Source organism: Abramis brama (assembly GCF_963993115.1).
Source record: "Abramis brama genome assembly, chromosome: 2".
NCBI classification, from domain to species: domain Eukaryota; kingdom Metazoa; phylum Chordata; class Actinopteri; order Cypriniformes; family Leuciscidae; genus Abramis; species Abramis brama.
Window position 1 is genome coordinate 59,871,281 of NC_139964.1, and position 18,333 is coordinate 59,889,613.

General features: G+C 36.0%; 1 protein-coding gene across 2 annotated transcripts; it reads right to left on the reverse strand.

The window, feature by feature from the left end:
• Nucleotides 1–543: 543 nt before the first annotated feature.
• On the reverse strand, nucleotides 544–17,680 carry rgs11 (regulator of G protein signaling 11). 2 transcript variants are annotated; one of them, XM_084091084.1, is made up of 17 exons: nucleotides 17,537–17,680; nucleotides 16,734–16,830; nucleotides 15,723–15,773; nucleotides 14,454–14,560; nucleotides 14,299–14,350; nucleotides 11,750–11,808; nucleotides 11,565–11,641; nucleotides 10,789–10,879; nucleotides 8,638–8,703; nucleotides 8,195–8,218; nucleotides 6,565–6,626; nucleotides 6,211–6,324; nucleotides 5,986–6,101; nucleotides 4,724–4,811; nucleotides 1,961–2,099; nucleotides 1,161–1,243; nucleotides 544–1,056 (listed from the first exon to the last, which is right to left on the reverse strand). In XM_084091084.1, exons 1-17 carry the CDS (start codon nucleotides 17,597–17,599, stop codon nucleotides 918–920), a joined length of 1,428 nt encoding a protein of 475 aa, XP_083947210.1. In that variant the 5' UTR covers nucleotides 17,600–17,680; the 3' UTR covers nucleotides 544–917. The 2 variants fall into 2 exon arrangements, with proteins under 2 accessions (XP_083947210.1, XP_083947211.1); XM_084091085.1 differs by lacking the exon at nucleotides 15,723–15,773 and having other exon boundaries at nucleotides 17,537–17,672.
• Between the last annotated feature and the right edge of the window lie 653 nt (nucleotides 17,681–18,333).

The window sequence follows — 18,333 nt, forward strand, 5'->3', positions numbered from 1 at the left end:
TTTTTTAATTTTCACTTTTAATTTTTTAGCTTTTTTAGAGCAATGCTTACAGTAGTATTAAACTTTATGTTTGGTTACATGAACATAGTTTAACATCAAATTAGCTAATGCTGCGAAGTTAGCATAAAAATAGATATTGACAATAAAATCTTAAAAATAAACACTACCGTTCTAAAGTGTGGGGTCTATATGCTGTATATAGACTATATATATATATATACTTTTGTCAAAATCATTAAAAAATCTTAGTGACCCCAAACTTTTGTAGATGTGTCTGAGTTGTAAATATATAATTTGAATAAAGAACCTATGAAAAAAATGTTACACTACACTTTTGTTATGTCATAAGGCGTTTCCTTCTTTTAGGTTTGGAATTGGATATGTAGGCCTGTAACTTTACTGACAAATTTATTTTACTGTAGATTTATAAATTTACTACAGATGTACTACAGTAGATTTACACTGTCCGATCATATCCCTTCAAGTATTCACTGAAGCATTTTTATAGTATATGATGTACATAAACTGTGACAATAGTAAATGTATAGCTGAAAGGAAAATCTTTATATCAAATAAATATATTAAAAACATGACAAATATGTGAAAAAGTCAAATTCCGCTTAAAACACCGAAGAAAACATTCGTAGAGCAGCTGAAAGTTTGTGAGATTGTGAACATGTCTGATTACATTATTGCTACATCATATATTGTATCTTTGAAATGCATGACAATTTGTTCTTCTATGATAGAGAAATGTGAATCAAGCATTCTTTTTAAATAATAACCTTTAGCTATTGCTACGGTTTAACTAACGTCTTTTTTTGTTTTTTGAGTACAAACGGAGATGACAACCGGAGGTAACATCAAGCAGCACAAAAAAAAAGTGTTTTAAATAGCAGTAACTGTTGTGTGCATGTTTAAAGCTGGGATGCAGTTCCGGGATTGCTTTGTTTGACAGAGTTAGAGTTCTTTGCCTTCCCATCATCCTCTGCGATTAATGTGGCGAGAGCAGGTGAAGGGCTGGAGTGGCGCTGGCGGCGCATGAACGGGAACCCACTGGACACACACACAGAAACACACTCATAAGACTTCTCTTCCTTTGCAGACTGATCAATATGGGTTTTATGCATCTTTAGCTGTTGTTCCATTTGCACTTTTACCTTTTCTTGGTTTCCTGTGGTACTATGGCTCTGGCTAATAAGTTCTTGTAGAGGTCGGATTTAAGATAGCGAGGGTACGAATCCTACAAAGAAACACAAATTACATCTAATAAACATCGGCAAGAATATTCAAATCCTTTTGGATGATCCAATCACAAATGACCCGGTTAAATTGACACCTTATCAATAACTTGGAAGTTTTGTTCATTTACACTACCATTCAAAAGTTTATTAGGATTTAAAAAAAGAATAATAATATTAATACTTTTATTCAGCAAGGACACATTAAATGGATCAAAAGTGACAGAAAAGACAATTACATTGTCATAAAAAATTCTCTGTCAAATAAATGCTGCTATTTTGAACTTTCTATTCATCAAAGAAGACTGAAAAAAAGTATCAAAGTTTTCACAAATATATATATATATATATATATATATATATATATATATATATATTTTTTTACAACTGTTTTCAACATTGATCATAAGAAATGTTTTTTGAGTAGAAAAACAGATTTCTGAAGTATCATGTGACACTGAAGACTGGCATAATGGCACAGAACATTTTTTTTTTTACTGTATTTTTGATTAAATAAATGCAGTCTTGGTGATCATAAGAGACTTCTGACTGTTTTAAAAATATAAAAAAATCTTGCCAACCCCCACATTTTTAATGATAGTGTAAATTTATGCACTTTTCCCAATTTGTCCGAATCTGAAGCCACACTCTGGTTCGGTTTTATTATAGGTTTGTTACAGGCGCATTTTGCATTTTATCAAACAAATTGAACGTTATACCTTTTTCATAAGGAAGTAAATGTGCATTTGAGCATCATCCAAGACAAAACGGTGAGGGCGCTTGAGTCCTTCCAGGGTTTTTTCCATGGTCTTGCTGTCGATATTCACCCAGCGACTTGCACCAGGAGACAGAAACTGCCTGATAGATCAGAATAAAGATCAGTTACAAAGATCAGTTACAAAGTTCAGCAAAACAATCACATGAATCACATGAATACGAGACAAACTAGAGGTGATGAAAAACTTTCATTCATATAGCACACAGATTAAATATACAGAGGTTGTTAAGAGATGGCATATGCTTCAGGTCACTATGATCTTTAAAAATCCTTTAAAAAAGTATTTTAAACACTTTTAATAAACTTAATTCAATCTTGGAATAGTTTTAGCATGTTACTGAATATGGCAATGTTACTGTATTTGGTCGTAGCAGACTAGGGGCCCTATCATACTCTCGGTGCAATGCAGCGCCAAGCGCGGCGCAAGTGTTTTTTGCTAGTTTCAGCCCGACGCAGTTATCATTTTCACGTCCTGCGCCACGTTGTTTAAAAAGCAAATGCATTTGCGCCCATCTGTGCACCCATGCTGGTCTGAAAACGAGGTGTGTGTTCTGGCGCATTGTTGGTGTGTTGCTATTTTGAGGCAACAGAAATAGACTGCGCCATCGACCAACTGAAACCTGGTCTAAAGTCAATGGCGCAATATTTTTTTTGTTATTTAAAGAGCGCGTTAGTAATGTGCACCTATAGGCGGGTCCACAATGCGCGTACACTCTGCTTATTACACACACAGGGACGCACAGCAGCACACAAACATGCCAAATATTAAAAATAAAAGGATCACAATGTAAAAGATTAATATTGTGTACATAAAGATATGGTGGAATCCGGCTTGTCCCGTAGATGGTCTGCTTGCGCACTTTTACCTCGCGCATGAGCAGATCCGTTTGCGCTCTGGAGACGCGTTCAGTTTTTCTGCTTGCAAATTCCGTCATGTAAATAGCGAATCCACCATGGTGCGAGCGCAACTGGCATTTAAAGGGAATGGGAGATGAGACTCTGATTGGTTAATTGCTCGTAAATTCCAAAACACACCCATTACTCATTAAGAGAATAGGGACAAACCTTTTAGACCATGTGCCGGGAGCACCGGCCATTTTTCCCGTCAAAAGTGGATTCGGACACGCCCTAACTTGGCACTAACAGGCACTTGCGGCCTGCGCTTTAGACCATGCGCTTAGATCGTTAAAATAGGACCCTAGATCTGCTATGGACTTGCTACTGCTGATAGATACACAGACACACTTCTGTGATGAAGTAAGACATGCTGCTGCTGTATAAGCAGACATACATAAATCCCATAGCAGATCTAGGCAGGTGGAGCTGGGGGAGGTGGAGGGTTTCAAAGGAACTTGCACTGCAGGACTAGCTTACAGCAAACAATGAACCAGACTATTTAAATGTTGAGAAAGCAATCTCATTGGCTGCAGGATCAGCAGAGGTCGATCAGCTTGTGCCATGAGGTAATGATGTGATTGCTTGTTGACCTATCAGCCTGCGCCCTCTAGAGTTTCATGACTGAACTAGGTATTTCTTTAAAATTTGCATTTAAAAGAACTACACTCAGGGCTTGACATTAACACCCGCCAAATGCGGGTGGATTTCAGCAGTGGTGTTTAATGCAGTCACCCCTACTAGCCACTTCGGCAGGTTGAGTTTTTTATGTGACCCTGGATCACAAAACCAGTCACAAGTCGCACGGGTATATTTGTGGCAATAGCCAACAATACATTGTATGGGTCAAAATTATTGATTTTTCTTTTATGCCAAAAATCATTAGGATATTAAGTAAAGATCATTTTCCATGAAGATATTTTGTAAATTTCCTACCGTAAATATATAAAACATTTATTTTTGTGAGTGAATGCAGCACAATCGCGAACATAAATGGACAACTTTAAAGGCGATTTTCTCAATGTTTAGATTTTTTTGCGCCCTCAGATTCCAGAATAGTTGTATCTCGGCCAAATATTGTCCTATCCTAACAAACCATACATTGATGGAAAGCTTATTTATTCAGCTCTCAGATTATGTATAAATCTCAATTTCTAAAAATTGACCCATGTGACTGGTTTTGTGGTCCAGGGTCACGTATAATATATATTTTTTTCAATTGTAGTCTTTTAAAAAGGCATCTGAAATAATAAACTATGTGCAATGTAGTGTTGTCAAAAATATAATTTTTCTGATACATATCGATACCGAAATATCAGACACACGATACCAGCAGCGCTTAGTTGAGAAAGAAAACGCATGTTTAACAGTATAATTGATCTGTTCGTCTTGTCTTAAAGTGACAGCAGCCTAATATACCTGCTGCCAAATTATGAGATAATATTAAAATATATATATATGGCAGTTTCCCCCGTGGTATCGATGTCAAAATTGTGGCCAGTGAAAATGCTGAGTAGCAAGTAACTTTAGAAAACCACTAGCCACAGTGGCCGGTGAGCAACAAAGTTCATGTCAAGCCCTGAATACACTGAAAAAAGATTGCGGAAAGACTGTATCAAAATCAATAAAAGAGAAACATTTAAAATAACTGTTTTCTATTTTAAAATATTTGAATATTTGTATATTTTGATACATATAATTAAAGATTTATTTTAGGATTTTTTGATGACTATAAAGTTCAAATATTTATAAAATACATTATAAATGTCTTTAACATTGTAACGTGGATAAACTGTTGTCGATGTCATACTTGTAAACCTCGGCCACTTTCTCTGGAATTTTTGAGGTCTCTCCGTGACGAACGTCCTCACAGGCCTGCCAGAAACACAAGTTCTCCGCTGATAACAAGAGAGAAGCAGAGGACAAAAGAAGATGATGAGAGGGGAGGGATGAGAAAGGGAACGGGGGAGAGAGAAACATGAAAAGTTGTTACATTATTCATTTCTACAGAGTGTGCAGTAGGATAAAAATGGAATCTATTAAACCTCCAGAAGTACAGACAGGGAACGACAGTTTTGGGACGCTATTCAGAACTGGGTTAAAATAAAACATGTTTATATAAAGAGGGAATCAAAACTAAAAATTAGAAAGAATACCACCGTAATACCAAGTTTCTGGACCAATACATGGTATTCTTTGATGAAAAAGTCTTTTGTAATTTAAGATTTTACACAATTTTGTCCACTGTGGCAGTTTTTCACTTTTTTTGTTTTAATATGCATCCAACATTTCTGTAACACATCTGACATACACCGTTCATACAATGTTTGGTTTCAACTAAGATTTTTTTTAAAAAGTATTTTATTCAAAAAGTGTGCATCAAAAATGACAGTAACACATTATTAATATTACAAAAGATTTCTATTTAAAATATTTATTTTTTAACTTTCTAAGAATCCTGTAAAAAAAAATGTATCACAACAATATTAAGCATCACAACTGTTTTCAATATTGAAATTATTCTTGAGCATTAAATCAGCATATTAGAATGATTTCTGAAGGATCATGTGACACTGAAGACTGGAGTAATGATGCTGAAAATTTAGCTTTGCCATCATAGGAAAAAAGTTTTAAAATATTCAAATAAAAAACAGTTTGATTTAAAAAAAGGCAGCCTTGGTGAGCATAAGAGACTTCTTTCAAAAACACTTCTTACAATCTTACAGACCCCAACCTTTTGAACAGTATTGTAAGCACGACTGGCTTTTACACAAAAAGTCAAATATTATAATAACCCAACATTACATTAAACAAGCCTCTTTAGCTGTGAACAGTTATTAGATGGCATTGTTGGGTTTTATTCTCAATACACCCACCAGATGGCGCCATTTATCAGTAAACCAAATACTGAACCGCTTAAGTACAAAATATTGATCAAACTGATTATTGGTCAATATTTATTCAGTATAATGGTACTCTATATATCCATGTACTATGGTATTAGGATCTGATGCTATAACTATACCATGGTACCAACACAGTACGTGTGTGTGTGTGTGTGTGTGTGTTTACCGCTGAATTCTTTCTCCAAATAAACAAGGAACTCTTTCCTGCCCATTGGGTCGTTCAGCAGCTCCATGAAGCTAAAGCTCCAGCGCTCCACACGCAGTTTAGTCGGCAGAGCAACTCTGTTTCAGGAAAACAGTTATACAGAGCAATTACTGACATTCAGACTTTATTATATTTCAGGAGTTTAAGTAACATTAAAATGATTTTTCGTGTGTTAATGCGACTCACGCTTCAGAGTTCATACTCCAAAACATGACATCATCTGTGATCCAGGGGTTGCTAGGAAGGCATCCTTGCATTATTGGGTCATGGGGCTGATACTGCTCACAGTACTTCACGTAACTGCACACACACACACACGCACGCACGCACGCATGCACACACAGACAGATAAGCCCTCACAAAGGGTTAGTTCTTTCTTTTTAAAAGATACTTTGAGGACAGTCCATTAGCTGTAGCCTGGAGATCGAGGCTATAGCAGAGTGAAGACACACACACACACACACACACACACACACACACACACACACACACACACACACACACACACACACACACACACACACACACATACACACATACCTCTCAAGGCAAATTGAGGACTTGACACGATTCCTCGCCAGGCTTCTCCTGTTATGTTCAATCTAGAGCCATTTAACATAAAAACACAAAAACAAATATGATGGGATATGCATTTAGTTACAGTCTGTGCAGTATAAGTAACGGATAATGTAGCATAAATTATTTTAGGGTCGAAGTTTGTCGTGGACGCGGAGCTCTCGGCATCTCGAAAACGGCACGCTGATATTGATCCTCGTTTTATTTCTCCTTTTGTCCCGAAGTCTGCTTGGCATGGTCCATAATGTTTGAACGAAACAACAACAGCGTGAGCGTGCCGCTAGACGTTACGCACTACGCAGTTTTCCACGTCTGTCGCCATGGTTACTATGGCAGTACAAGCGGAAACCAGGGATAACGCAGATATTACGCCATTGACAGGCGACAAGTGAACAGGGACAGGCACTATTTCAAATTGTGAATTTCTCTGAATTTACGAATTCTTGGAAACATTTAGGATAATGGAAGTACACAATTGAAAGAAATATATAACACTGTGCAAGTGGTTTTTGGATATTTTGATACAAAATTCTTACATATTGTACCTTTAAAGCTACACCGTGTAGGATTTTCTCCCATCTAGCGGTGAAATTGTTTATGACTACCAACTGAATATTACTTTCTAGCCCCTCCCATTCCGAGGCGTTTTAACTCCTACGGTGGCCGTATAAATTAAAATCTGCCGGCAGTCGCGAGTAATCTCCCCCTCGCGTTCGTCACGGCGCCACTGAGTGTAAAAACGCGAAAGGCGAAGCTTGAATTTCCAGGTATGTCCCTCTTTGGCTAATATATTTTCAAGATGGAGGCGCAACATGGCTGCCGCCATTCGAGCGACTCACTCGTATGTATTCTAAATGGCAGATTCTACGCTTACGAGAATACTTGATTAGTTGGTAGAAGTAATTGCACATTAATGAGTACATATCATTTTGAAAGAACAAAGTGTTTTTTCTTAAAAAATTACACAGTGTAGTTTTAAGAAACCTCTTTTGCTCACCAAGGCAGTGAAACAGTAATATTGTGAAATATTATTACAATCTAAAATGACCGTTTTCTATGTTAATGTATTTGTATATATATATTTGTATATATTTTTAAATGTAATTTATTCCTGTGATGCAAAGCTGAATTTTCAGCATCATTCCTCCAGTCTTCAGTGTCACATGATCCTTCAGAAATCATTCTAATATGCTGATTTTGGTGCTCAAGAAACATTTATTATTATCAATGTTGAAAACAGTTGTGCTGCTTAATATTTTTAAGGAAACTGTGATACTTTTTTTTTCACGATTCTTTGATGAATATAAAGTTCAAAAGAACAGCATTTATTTGATTTTTCGGTAAAAATGTAAAAGTCTTAACTGTCACTCTTGATCAATTTATTGAGTCCTTTCTGTATATATTAATTTCTTTAAAAAAACATTAACCCAATCTGTATATAATACATTATATTATATATATATATATATATATATATATATATATATATATATATATATTATAATCTATAACGTATATATTGTATAATTTGATATAAATAATTTATAAAATATATTTCTTTATGAGACAAACACTTGCTATTCAAATTACTTACCTCTTTTTTGTAGAATTCTGCATTCTTTTCTGAAATTGACAAAATGACAAATATATCTATTAGATTTCCTCATATTGCTATTAGATAGACTAAACTAAATCTGCACAGTCACTGAACTTTATATGATCTTGCAATGAAATGAAATGACAGCAGGAAATGAGGCAGTGTTTTAGAGATTACTTACTTGAACAAGGATGCATGATGTAAAAACAGAAATAAAGAGAAACACGCTGTAGATGATGCTTGAACATGAGAGATTCTGCTGTGAATGTTTGTTCATATATGTTTGAAACTTGCTCTCTGTGTGTGTGTGTCTGTGTGTGTGTGTGTGTGTGTGTGTGTGTGTGTCTGTGTGTGTGTGTGTGTGTGTGTGTGTGTGTGTGTGTGTGTGTGTGTGTTAATGTGGATGTGGTTAGTTGTGTTGTGGTGATCAGTTCACTGACCAGTTGCACTCGTGAGTTCATGGTTCTTCTCTCCGGGCCGTGCTCTACAATGTCCAGCATCCCCGGCTGAAAAATGTTATCACAAAGAGATATACAGAAGATCATTGAGAAAATAATGATGTTTAACCCAAATTCATGTGGCAAATCCTTGATCTATGTATTAAATAAACTTTAAGATATCAATTAGTGTAACAAAGTGAAAAAAAGTACATTTATTCCTTAGACCTGGAATACATGCTAGCATAAATGTCTTATTATTTATTTTCAAATATATTGAAAAAAATCAATAAATATAATGTAGTTTTTAATTATATATATTATAACTTTTTTAATTATTTTTTTATGCAAACCTTTTTTACTTGCAGTTGAAAAAAGTCAAAAGAAAAAAATGTGCAATTACCTTTTTTAGTTATTTTTATTCAACGGCATACAAAAGCTTCCATAGAGGACAGTTACACAACCTTGATCATTTTATCCATCCCTAAAAATCATTCAAATTTTATTTCATAAATTAAAACATGTGCCTCATAGAGTAGATGTCAGTCATTGTCCATAGAATTTTTAGCTATAGATAAAAATAATGTGAGCCTTGTTTTTTTTTCCCAGGCTTTTAAACTAACCCAAATCACACTAATGTCTGGCAGGCGGATTTACAACATTTCCACACACACACACACGCACACACGCGCACACGCACTCAAACACACACACACACACACACACACACACACACACACACACACACTATAGGAATGAAATGGTCTCTAAATCCATCCCAGATTAAATCATCATCTGGATTCCTCGTTAAAATGTCCTTGTGCAGGAGTGCAAGAGAATCTCTCTCTCTCTCTCTCTCTCTCTCTCTCTCTCTCTCTCACAAACACACACACGCACACACACACACTAGTGGCCGATCTCACACAGACACACATGTACACTAAAACACACAGTCACTTAGTAATAGAATATCCTCTTAAGCGCTCTCAGCCAAAAGATGGAACCATTAGAGATATACCAGCACACACACACACACACACACACACACACACACACACACACACACACACACACATGTCTGGTTTACTATCTTTGTGGGGACTCTCCATAGACTTAATGGTTTTTATACTGTACAAACGGTATATTCTATCTCCTTACACTAACCCTACCCCTAAACCTACCCATCACAGGAGACATTCTGCATTTTTACATTTCCAAAAAAACTCATTCTGTATGATTTATAAGCTTGTTTACCCATGGGGACCTCTATTTAGGTCCCCACTGTGACACGAGTCCCCATGAGTCTGTGTGCATTCAGGTTGAAGTCCCCACCGGGATAGAAAAACAGGTACACACACACACACACACACACACACACACACACACACACACACACACACACACACACACACACACACACACACACACTCTTCATAGACATAATGATTTTTATACTACAAACGGTTTATTCTAAACGGTTATACCCATCACACATTTTCAAAAAAAAAAAAAACATTACACACAAGTGTCCCCACAAGGTCAAAAATCACTGGTATTACTATATTTGTGTATTACCTGGGATTACCAGGACCACACACACACACACACACACACACACACACACACACACAGTCTTTAACACAGTCTTTCCGGTTCACTCTCTATACTACTATTTCATCCACTTAACACTTAAGCTCATGTTAAGCAATGCACATATCTTTTGCACTCATGTGTAAATGTATTTTGAAGGCACCAATGTGTTCCACTCTATTTCTTCTTTTCTTCTGCTAGTTCCTGCCCTCCCTTTCTCTCGCTCTCTGTCCCCTTCCCCCTTTTTCCTCTGCTTTGCGATGCTTTTAACTGACTGGCTGAATATTTCATAAGCAGAAGCTGGATACAGATATGAAGGCATTTGCCAGACGGGCGCAGATGTTGTCGCTGCTTAAGCATCGTATGCTTGCTGATATGTTTTGAATTTCTGTATTACAATTCTAAAAGGCTCGGATAAAACTGTACTTTTTTTAAGGATCAAGTAAAGAAATTAAATTTACCCCATAATACTGTATGTGAGATACTTTTTCAAGTAAGCAGAATGCTACTTTGTTTTATTTATTTATTTTTTACTGTGGTGAGTTTATAGTGTTCAGTACTTACAGGAGGTCTGTTCAAGGTCTGAACAAGCCAGTAGGCTTGTTCCTGACACTCCAGCACTATACGATCTGCTTTCCGACGCTGTTTTGATGCCCTGAACACAAGGAAATAAAACATAAGGCAAATGTCCAGAAGTAGAGTAACCATGCAATAACAAGATTATTTTGCTCTGGACAACAATCTTCAGAAAAGCTTTTCTGATCCAAAGAATATGACTAATATTTATTAGGGCATAAAACTTGAAACATTCAAAACTTTAACGTTAAAAAAATTAATTATCAACCTTTTTAATATTTACTACACTAGCATTCAAGACTTTCGGCTCATTGAGATGTTTTTATGTTGTTAATAGGAGGCTGCATTTATTAAATTAAAATATAGTAAAAACAATAAAACTGCGAAATATTATTAGTATTTACAATAGCTGTTTTGTATTTTAATATATTATATTTCTTTGATGGCAAAGCTGAATTTTCAGCATCATTACTCCAGTCTTCAGTGTCACATGATCCTTCAGAAATCATTATAATATGTTGATTTGCTGCTCAAGAAACATTTATTGTTATTATCAATGTTGAAAATGGTTGTGCTGCTTAATGTTTATCACATTAATGTATCCTTGTGGAATTAAGAGTATTAATTTATTTTAAAATTAAAGTGAAAACTTAAAATAGTAGTATAGAGGCCAATTCCAACTGAAACTAAATGTGGAATAGAGGGTTAAATGTAATAGGCTGAAGGAAACATAAAGTGTGTGTGTGCTGGAAAAGAAGAGTTACCTGAGCTGCTCTCTTGCCTGCATCACAACAAAGTCCCAGGTGTGGTTGATGCGTTTATGTAAAGCATTATAGCACTCCTAACAAAGACAGAGATTGAGAACTGAACAACAGATCGCTCCATGGATTCATGACTTCATTGTACAGTCGTCTTACTGAAGGGTGTGATTGGCATTTGACCCGCATACCTTTTCATACTCAATTAGTTCTCCTTGTTTTCGGATATTCTTCTTAGCCAAGTAGATTGCTAGAACACATACAAATAATAAATATATAAATAATATATTCACCTTCCGAAGAATATCTCCTTTTGTATTCCATGATATAAAGAAATGCATTTCTGTCATGACAGCTCTCTTGAGTTTTTGGCATAGTAATGGATATGACAATGTTAATATGTTTGGTCTAGGCAGAATAGATCTGCTACGCTACCACTGCTGTTTCTGTTATTGCTGTTCAAGGCCTTAAACTAACTTTTGCCACACCTGCCAATGGCTGGTGACCTAAGAAAATTTACCGGCCAGATAATTTTTTTACCGGCCATTAAACTTTTTTAGCAAAAACAGGCAGTAATGACACCAAAATTTCAGATACCAGTGAAAATTCACAAATTGTTATTCCAATTTTGATACCACAGCTAAAACTACTAGCCTAACCAATAAAAAAATAAAACATTATTAAAGACAAGTAAACAGTCAGTAATAAAATAAAAACAAATAATTAAATTACAAGAAAATTACAACACAGAACACAGCCTACAGAAATGTATTAAAGTAAGCAAATGTAAAATAACTGCACAGTCTTCACTTTATAAATTAAACATCCATATCATTTAATCCTTATTAAAGCTACAAAAGTTATTCAGTCAAGGACAGTGAGTGATTTTTTCTTTGTCCTTTCCTTTGTTGTTTGATTAACATTAAAACAGAAGGAATATTAGGCTGCTGTCATTTTAAGAGCGAATGCACGGATCCAATATACTGATCCTGTACACATGAGTTTACTTTCTCAACTGTTTACGTTCACTTAAAACATAACCGACTATGTTTTTAGGTCATCTTTATTTTTTTATATAATTTTGTGAATTTGCCGCTCAAGTGCAATAAGACGAGAAAGAGAGCTCAGTTTACTATTCACGCGGTGTCTGAGACGAGGCTTTCTGGGCGCACATGAGTAACAAAATGAGCTCCCTTTCGCTTGCACTTGAATATTTAAATTGTCAAGGCTTAAACTTTCATGACGAAGCAACGCTGGCCGGTCAACTTTCCAGAGCGTCGTTCATGCTTGTTCATGTTCATGCATTGATAAAAATCATAAAAATTTTACCGGCCAACTGGCGAGTGAGACAATTTCATACACTCGCCAACACTGATTTTTACTTGCATTTGGCGCTTGGTGAGTGTTCATTTTAGGCTGTTGTTATTGCTGCTGCTGCAGAGCAAGTATGAGACTTGCTACTGCCAATAAATACACAACACGCTGCTGTTAGCAAGTAAGACATGCTGCTGCTCTACAATATAGCATTCATGAATCACCCGTAGCAGATCTACTGTATACAGGTGGAGCTGGGGAAGAAGGTGGAGGGTTTCTGAAAGCACGCTGCAAACTGCTACAGTAAATGCTAACCATGGGCCCTATTTTAACGATGTGAGTATCAAGCGCAAAACGCAAGTAACTTTGTGGGCGGGTCTTGGGCGCTGTTGCTATTATACCGGCGGGATAAATGACTCTTGCGCCCGACGCAAATCTAAAATGGGTTGGTCTGAAGTAGCTTCATTATTCATAGGTGTGGTTTGGGCGTAATAAACCAATCAGAGCGACATCTCACATTCCCTTTAAGAGCAGGCGCGCTTGTTCCATGGCGGATTGCTATTATAACGGCGGATTTGCCAGGCGCGCGCGAGGAGCGGTTCACAGCCGAGGAGACCGACGTTCTCGTCAGGGCCGTAAAACACAGAGAAGTGACATTGGGGATGCAGAAACACACCCAAATTAGCTTCGGTTAAACAGGCATATAATAATTTGGGTAAATGTGTAAGCTAGATTTATGCCTATTTTTTCACATCTTCATGGACACAACAATGATTTCCCTCGTGTGTTAATATTTTTCCTTGTAATAATGTATGATTTGCAAAAATGAGAACTGCTGCTTCTGTGTAGATGAGAGAATCAAAGTGTATGCGTGTTGTGCACACTCTACATTGTGGCCAAGCATGCACCCTTAAAATAGCATATGAATAACATGTGCAACGAGCCACTGACTTTAGACTAGGTTTTTCCTGGTCAGTGGCGGAACTGTTTTCTAAACCTGCAAAATAGCACCAAGGAACGTTTGCGCCGGAACATGCCTCCTCTTTTCGCTGAACCGCCCCCGGGAGCGCAAATGTATTTCCTAGTTTACCGACGTGCGTCTGTGGAGGGAAAAGTCCGCTGTGCATGGGTGCAAAATAGGAATGATACATGCGTCGGTGTACAAAGTCAAATGCGCTGGGTGCAAGATAGGGCCCTAAGACTTTGAAAGTTGGGCAGTGAGCTCATTGGCTACTGATACAGCAGGAACCAATCAGTGGACTATAGAGAATGATGTGATTGCAAGAGTTAAGGACCTGTCAGCCTGAGCCATCTGTGGTTTCATGACAGAACTTTGTATATGGGCTTGGCAGAACATGCAGGTTAGTAAATGATGACAGACTAATCATTTTATGTGAATCATGCCAAATGGGAAGGTAGATCTCACCATAGTCCAGTTCTGAAGCGGGCCAGCATGTCGACATCCAGTAGTACGGAGTCTGATAAAGACAGATATTAACTTAGATGCTGTTTTTGTGACAGATGCTGTTTGTCACAATCAATATTGTGTAAGTGTGTGTGTGTGTGTGTGTGTATATTTACCTGAAAGCGATATGGTGAATCATCAGCTTTCAGAATAAGGTGTCTAGGCTCTTTTAAAGGGTAAATGTATCCATATTTCACAAAGAGGTGTCCAATGTGCAATGCCTCTAAATAAAAATTAGAAAAAAATTATTCACATACATAATATATACTCACACATCATACTCACTTTTTTTTGTTAAAAATGTAAGAAATAAAAATGTAAATCAAGTAAATAATTCATTAAAAAAAAAAAAAAAAAATACAACCAAACATGTCAACAGATTTATTCAAGCTGGTCATTAACTGTCTGACATGTTCCAAAAACCAGCCTGATCACCTAGTAGCTGTTTTGTCGTTGATCCAAAGACCAGCTTACATTTATGTATTTGACAGATGCTTTTATCCAAAGCAACTTACTCTGCATTTAAGCTGTATATTTTTTTTTAGTTCATGCATTATCTGGGATTGAAACCCATCTTCTGAGCATTGCTAGCACCATACTCTACTGTTTGTGCTACAGGAACACAGCTTAAATCTGCTAGAATCTAGCTAGTTATTTCCCCAACACCCACAAATGCTTTGTAGGCCCAATATAAACTAAATATTGGTTGAAATTATAGATTTCAATCTAACCGTTGCCCACAGAAGGTGTTCCCTCATTGCAGCGCACAGATCTGCCCAACTCTCTGGAGTCTTGTTTAATGCAGACACAGCTGTGTGAAGCATTACTTGTTTATTAGGGCTTTCAGAGCTGAGCCTGTTCCCTGACTGCGTGACATTTGAGCATTTATTATTAAAAATCTTCCACACATCTCAGCTCAGATGACACAAAATCTGACTTTAATGTGCCAAAGCAAATTTAATAAGCAATGTAGCTACTCAAGTGTTGTGTGTGCGTGTGTGGGAGTACGTTTTAAAATCCCTCAGGAGAGCACATGTCATCCCCAGAGGGGACTCCATATAAACCACACACAGGTGACTGGAAAACTCAAAGAAATACACCACAGCAGATAGCATGGAAATTATTACACACACAGGATATATATATATATATATATATATATATATATATATATATATATATATATATATATATATATATATATATATATATATATATATCAATTGTTTATAGTCAAAGTATATACAGTATATATATATATGTTTATATGTATATATATATATACATTTCTTTGACTATAAATAATTGATTGTCATTGTTGCAATAAAGCCCAAAGCTATGCATCAAAGACAAATAACTAAAATATAGTTATATTAATGTCCTACCTTCCTCAGAGATAGAAAACTTCTTAATCAGCCAATCAACAATGTCTGTACCTGTATAAAATTAAAGGTAACACTTTACAATAAGATTCATTGGTTAACTACCTTAGTTAACATGAACTAAGAATGAACAATACTTCTACAGCATTTATTAATCTTAGTTAATATTAATTTCAACATTTACTGATACATTATTAAAAGCACACACAGATACAAAACATCTATCTATCTATCTATCTATCTATCTATCTATCTATCTATCTATCTATCTATCTATCTATCTATCTATCTATCTATCTATCTATCTATCTATCTATCTATCTGTCTGTCTGTCTGTCTGTCTGACAGCGGAACTGACCAGTAAGCAATAAGCAGCACCAAGCTTATTAATATTATTAATATATTATTATTAATATTCAGACAGCAGGAAGTTCCCATTCCTAACTTGGATAGAATGAGCATTTATGTTTTGTTTTTCAATGAACTACTGTTATATAAAGCAGTTATATAAATAGGCTGAACATTTGATGAAGTGTCGCCTTTGATGAAGTGACTTTAACTTCTTTGAGTTGCCAAAGAAAGTCATTTGTTCATTATCACGTAGCCCGGTGTCCTCTGAGAGACCGGTGCAGGGGCAAAACATTCACTGTTAGACTAATTAATAGCAAGAAAAATGAGTGCAGAGACCGAAAGCACACACAGGAGTCTAATTTCACTGCGCAAGCTTCTATTGATTCACTGTGCTCATGCGCACTCAAGACTTTCCGAGATATGCATGGATAAATGTACACTATTTCCACAATAATAATGACAAACTAGTCTAGTTGTGTCTCCGCTGTCTCTCTAATCATGCCATAACATGCCACAGGCTGGAAAAATAAGCGGAACAGTCATGTCATGGGATTATCAAGTGAGAGAGAGTGAAGTTTGATGCAGTCATGGAGAGAGTGACAGAGAGAGAGAGAGAGAGAGAGAGAGAGAGAGAGAGAGAGAGAGAGAGAGAGAGACACTCACCAGTCATGGCGTGTGGTATGACCGTAATGAGGAGACGCTGGTTGCGCAACTTGATGCCCATATCAGGGTCCTGCATGGATATGATCATGCGCTCCATCTGTACAGGAAATATTTGTAATACAAAAATATATATATTTATCACAAAGCATAACTATTTGTGAACGGCACAAAAGCTAAAAGGTGATTAAAACTGTAAAAAAACAAAACAAAACAAAGAAAAATAATCTAAAAAGATCAAATTTTCCTTATATATTGTTGAATAAAAAATGACTGTTATTTGTCAACTATTCATGCATTTAATAAAGAGATAAATATCAAGAGGATGCACACCTAAATAAACATTAACTTTATTATTATAGTCAAATATTAAAGCAATTTTAATACATTTCCATTATGTAAAATTTCATACAATTATTTTGGGTGATTTCATTCTAAAACAGCGAATAATAATAAGAATAATACATCAAATAAATATACTGTAATAGGAGGAATTGGATAACTTGTCTACTTATTTTTTTAAGGAAATTTTGTTATATAAATCGTTATATAAGTATCCTAAAAATCCAAACACAACTGTTCAAATGCAAACAGAACATTTTCTGTAAAAAAACTAGTTTTAGTTTTGTCTCTTAGGACTTTCTCACATTTTCAGTTATGTGAGGGAAAGTTCCTATAGCCTATACTGTGATTTATAGGCAACAGCTGCAGCATTATGAAGCTCAGGCTCTGCTGAAAGACAGTATCTGGATCTAAGACTATACAGTTGATATACTATACATTAAAATACAGTTTTAGGGTCTTACCTTGGTCAAACAGGGCATTTGCTGTCGCTGCACTCCATCCTGACAGATTGTGTTGATGGTCATGTTGACTGCTGCTCGGGTGCTCTGGATGTGAAGTTAAAGAGAACTGGGTGATGTTGATGCTGGAGAGTCTGGTGTCCCGTCAGAGGAGAGGCGATCGATGGGGTGGCGCTACACTGAACACTACACTGTGTAATCAGGTATTAAATAGCGCCTCCCGGTGGTGATTGATCCAAATTGATAATTGTAGAAAATCAATGGATACATACCAAATATCTCTTAAACGTCCATGGAACCTTTTCTTTCCACAAAATGTTCTTTATTGTAGAAAAGGGTTTTTAAGATGGAGAACCAAAAATGGTTCTTCTATGGCATCACTGCAAAAACTATGGAAGCTGTTTCCTCCACTGAATAAAACATAAAAAAGACAATTAAAGTCAGTATTGCGAGATATAAAGTCCAATTCTAAGGAGGAAAAAGACGAGTTTTGCTAGGAGTTTTGCTTATCGCAATTCTGAGGAAAAAAGTCAGAATTGGGAGATGTATTTTGTTTGAGTTTATTTTAGGTGCTGTAAAAAAGCCTAAAAATACCAATTTTAGGCAGAAATAAAATAGCTTTATTTGTTTTAGCTAGTTATTTCTCACTTTAATTTAGTTTAACTTGATGTACTAAAATAACTAAAACTAAAACTGAAATAAAAATGTATAAAATCGATATATGATAGGCTACAACAATAACTCTGCCTCAGTAAATATTATTTGAGTAGGCTATATAATGTATATCATAAGTAGGCTAT

What these genes read in the sequence shown, in the direction of transcription:
- rgs11 (XM_084091084.1), bottom strand. Translation starts at nt 17,599, where the DNA reads ATGACCATCAACACAATCTGTCAGGATGGAGTGCAGCGACAGCAAATG. An exon ending in GTTTTCTATCTCTGAGGAAG is followed by an intron (nt 14,561 to 15,722) that starts GTAGGACATTAA and finishes ATTTTTATTTAG; the next exon opens with AGGCATTGCACATTGGACAC. An exon ending in CAGAATTCTACAAAAAAGAG is followed by an intron (nt 6,627 to 8,194) that starts GTAAGTAATTTG and finishes AAATGGCTCTAG; the next exon opens with ATTGAACATAACAGGAGAAG.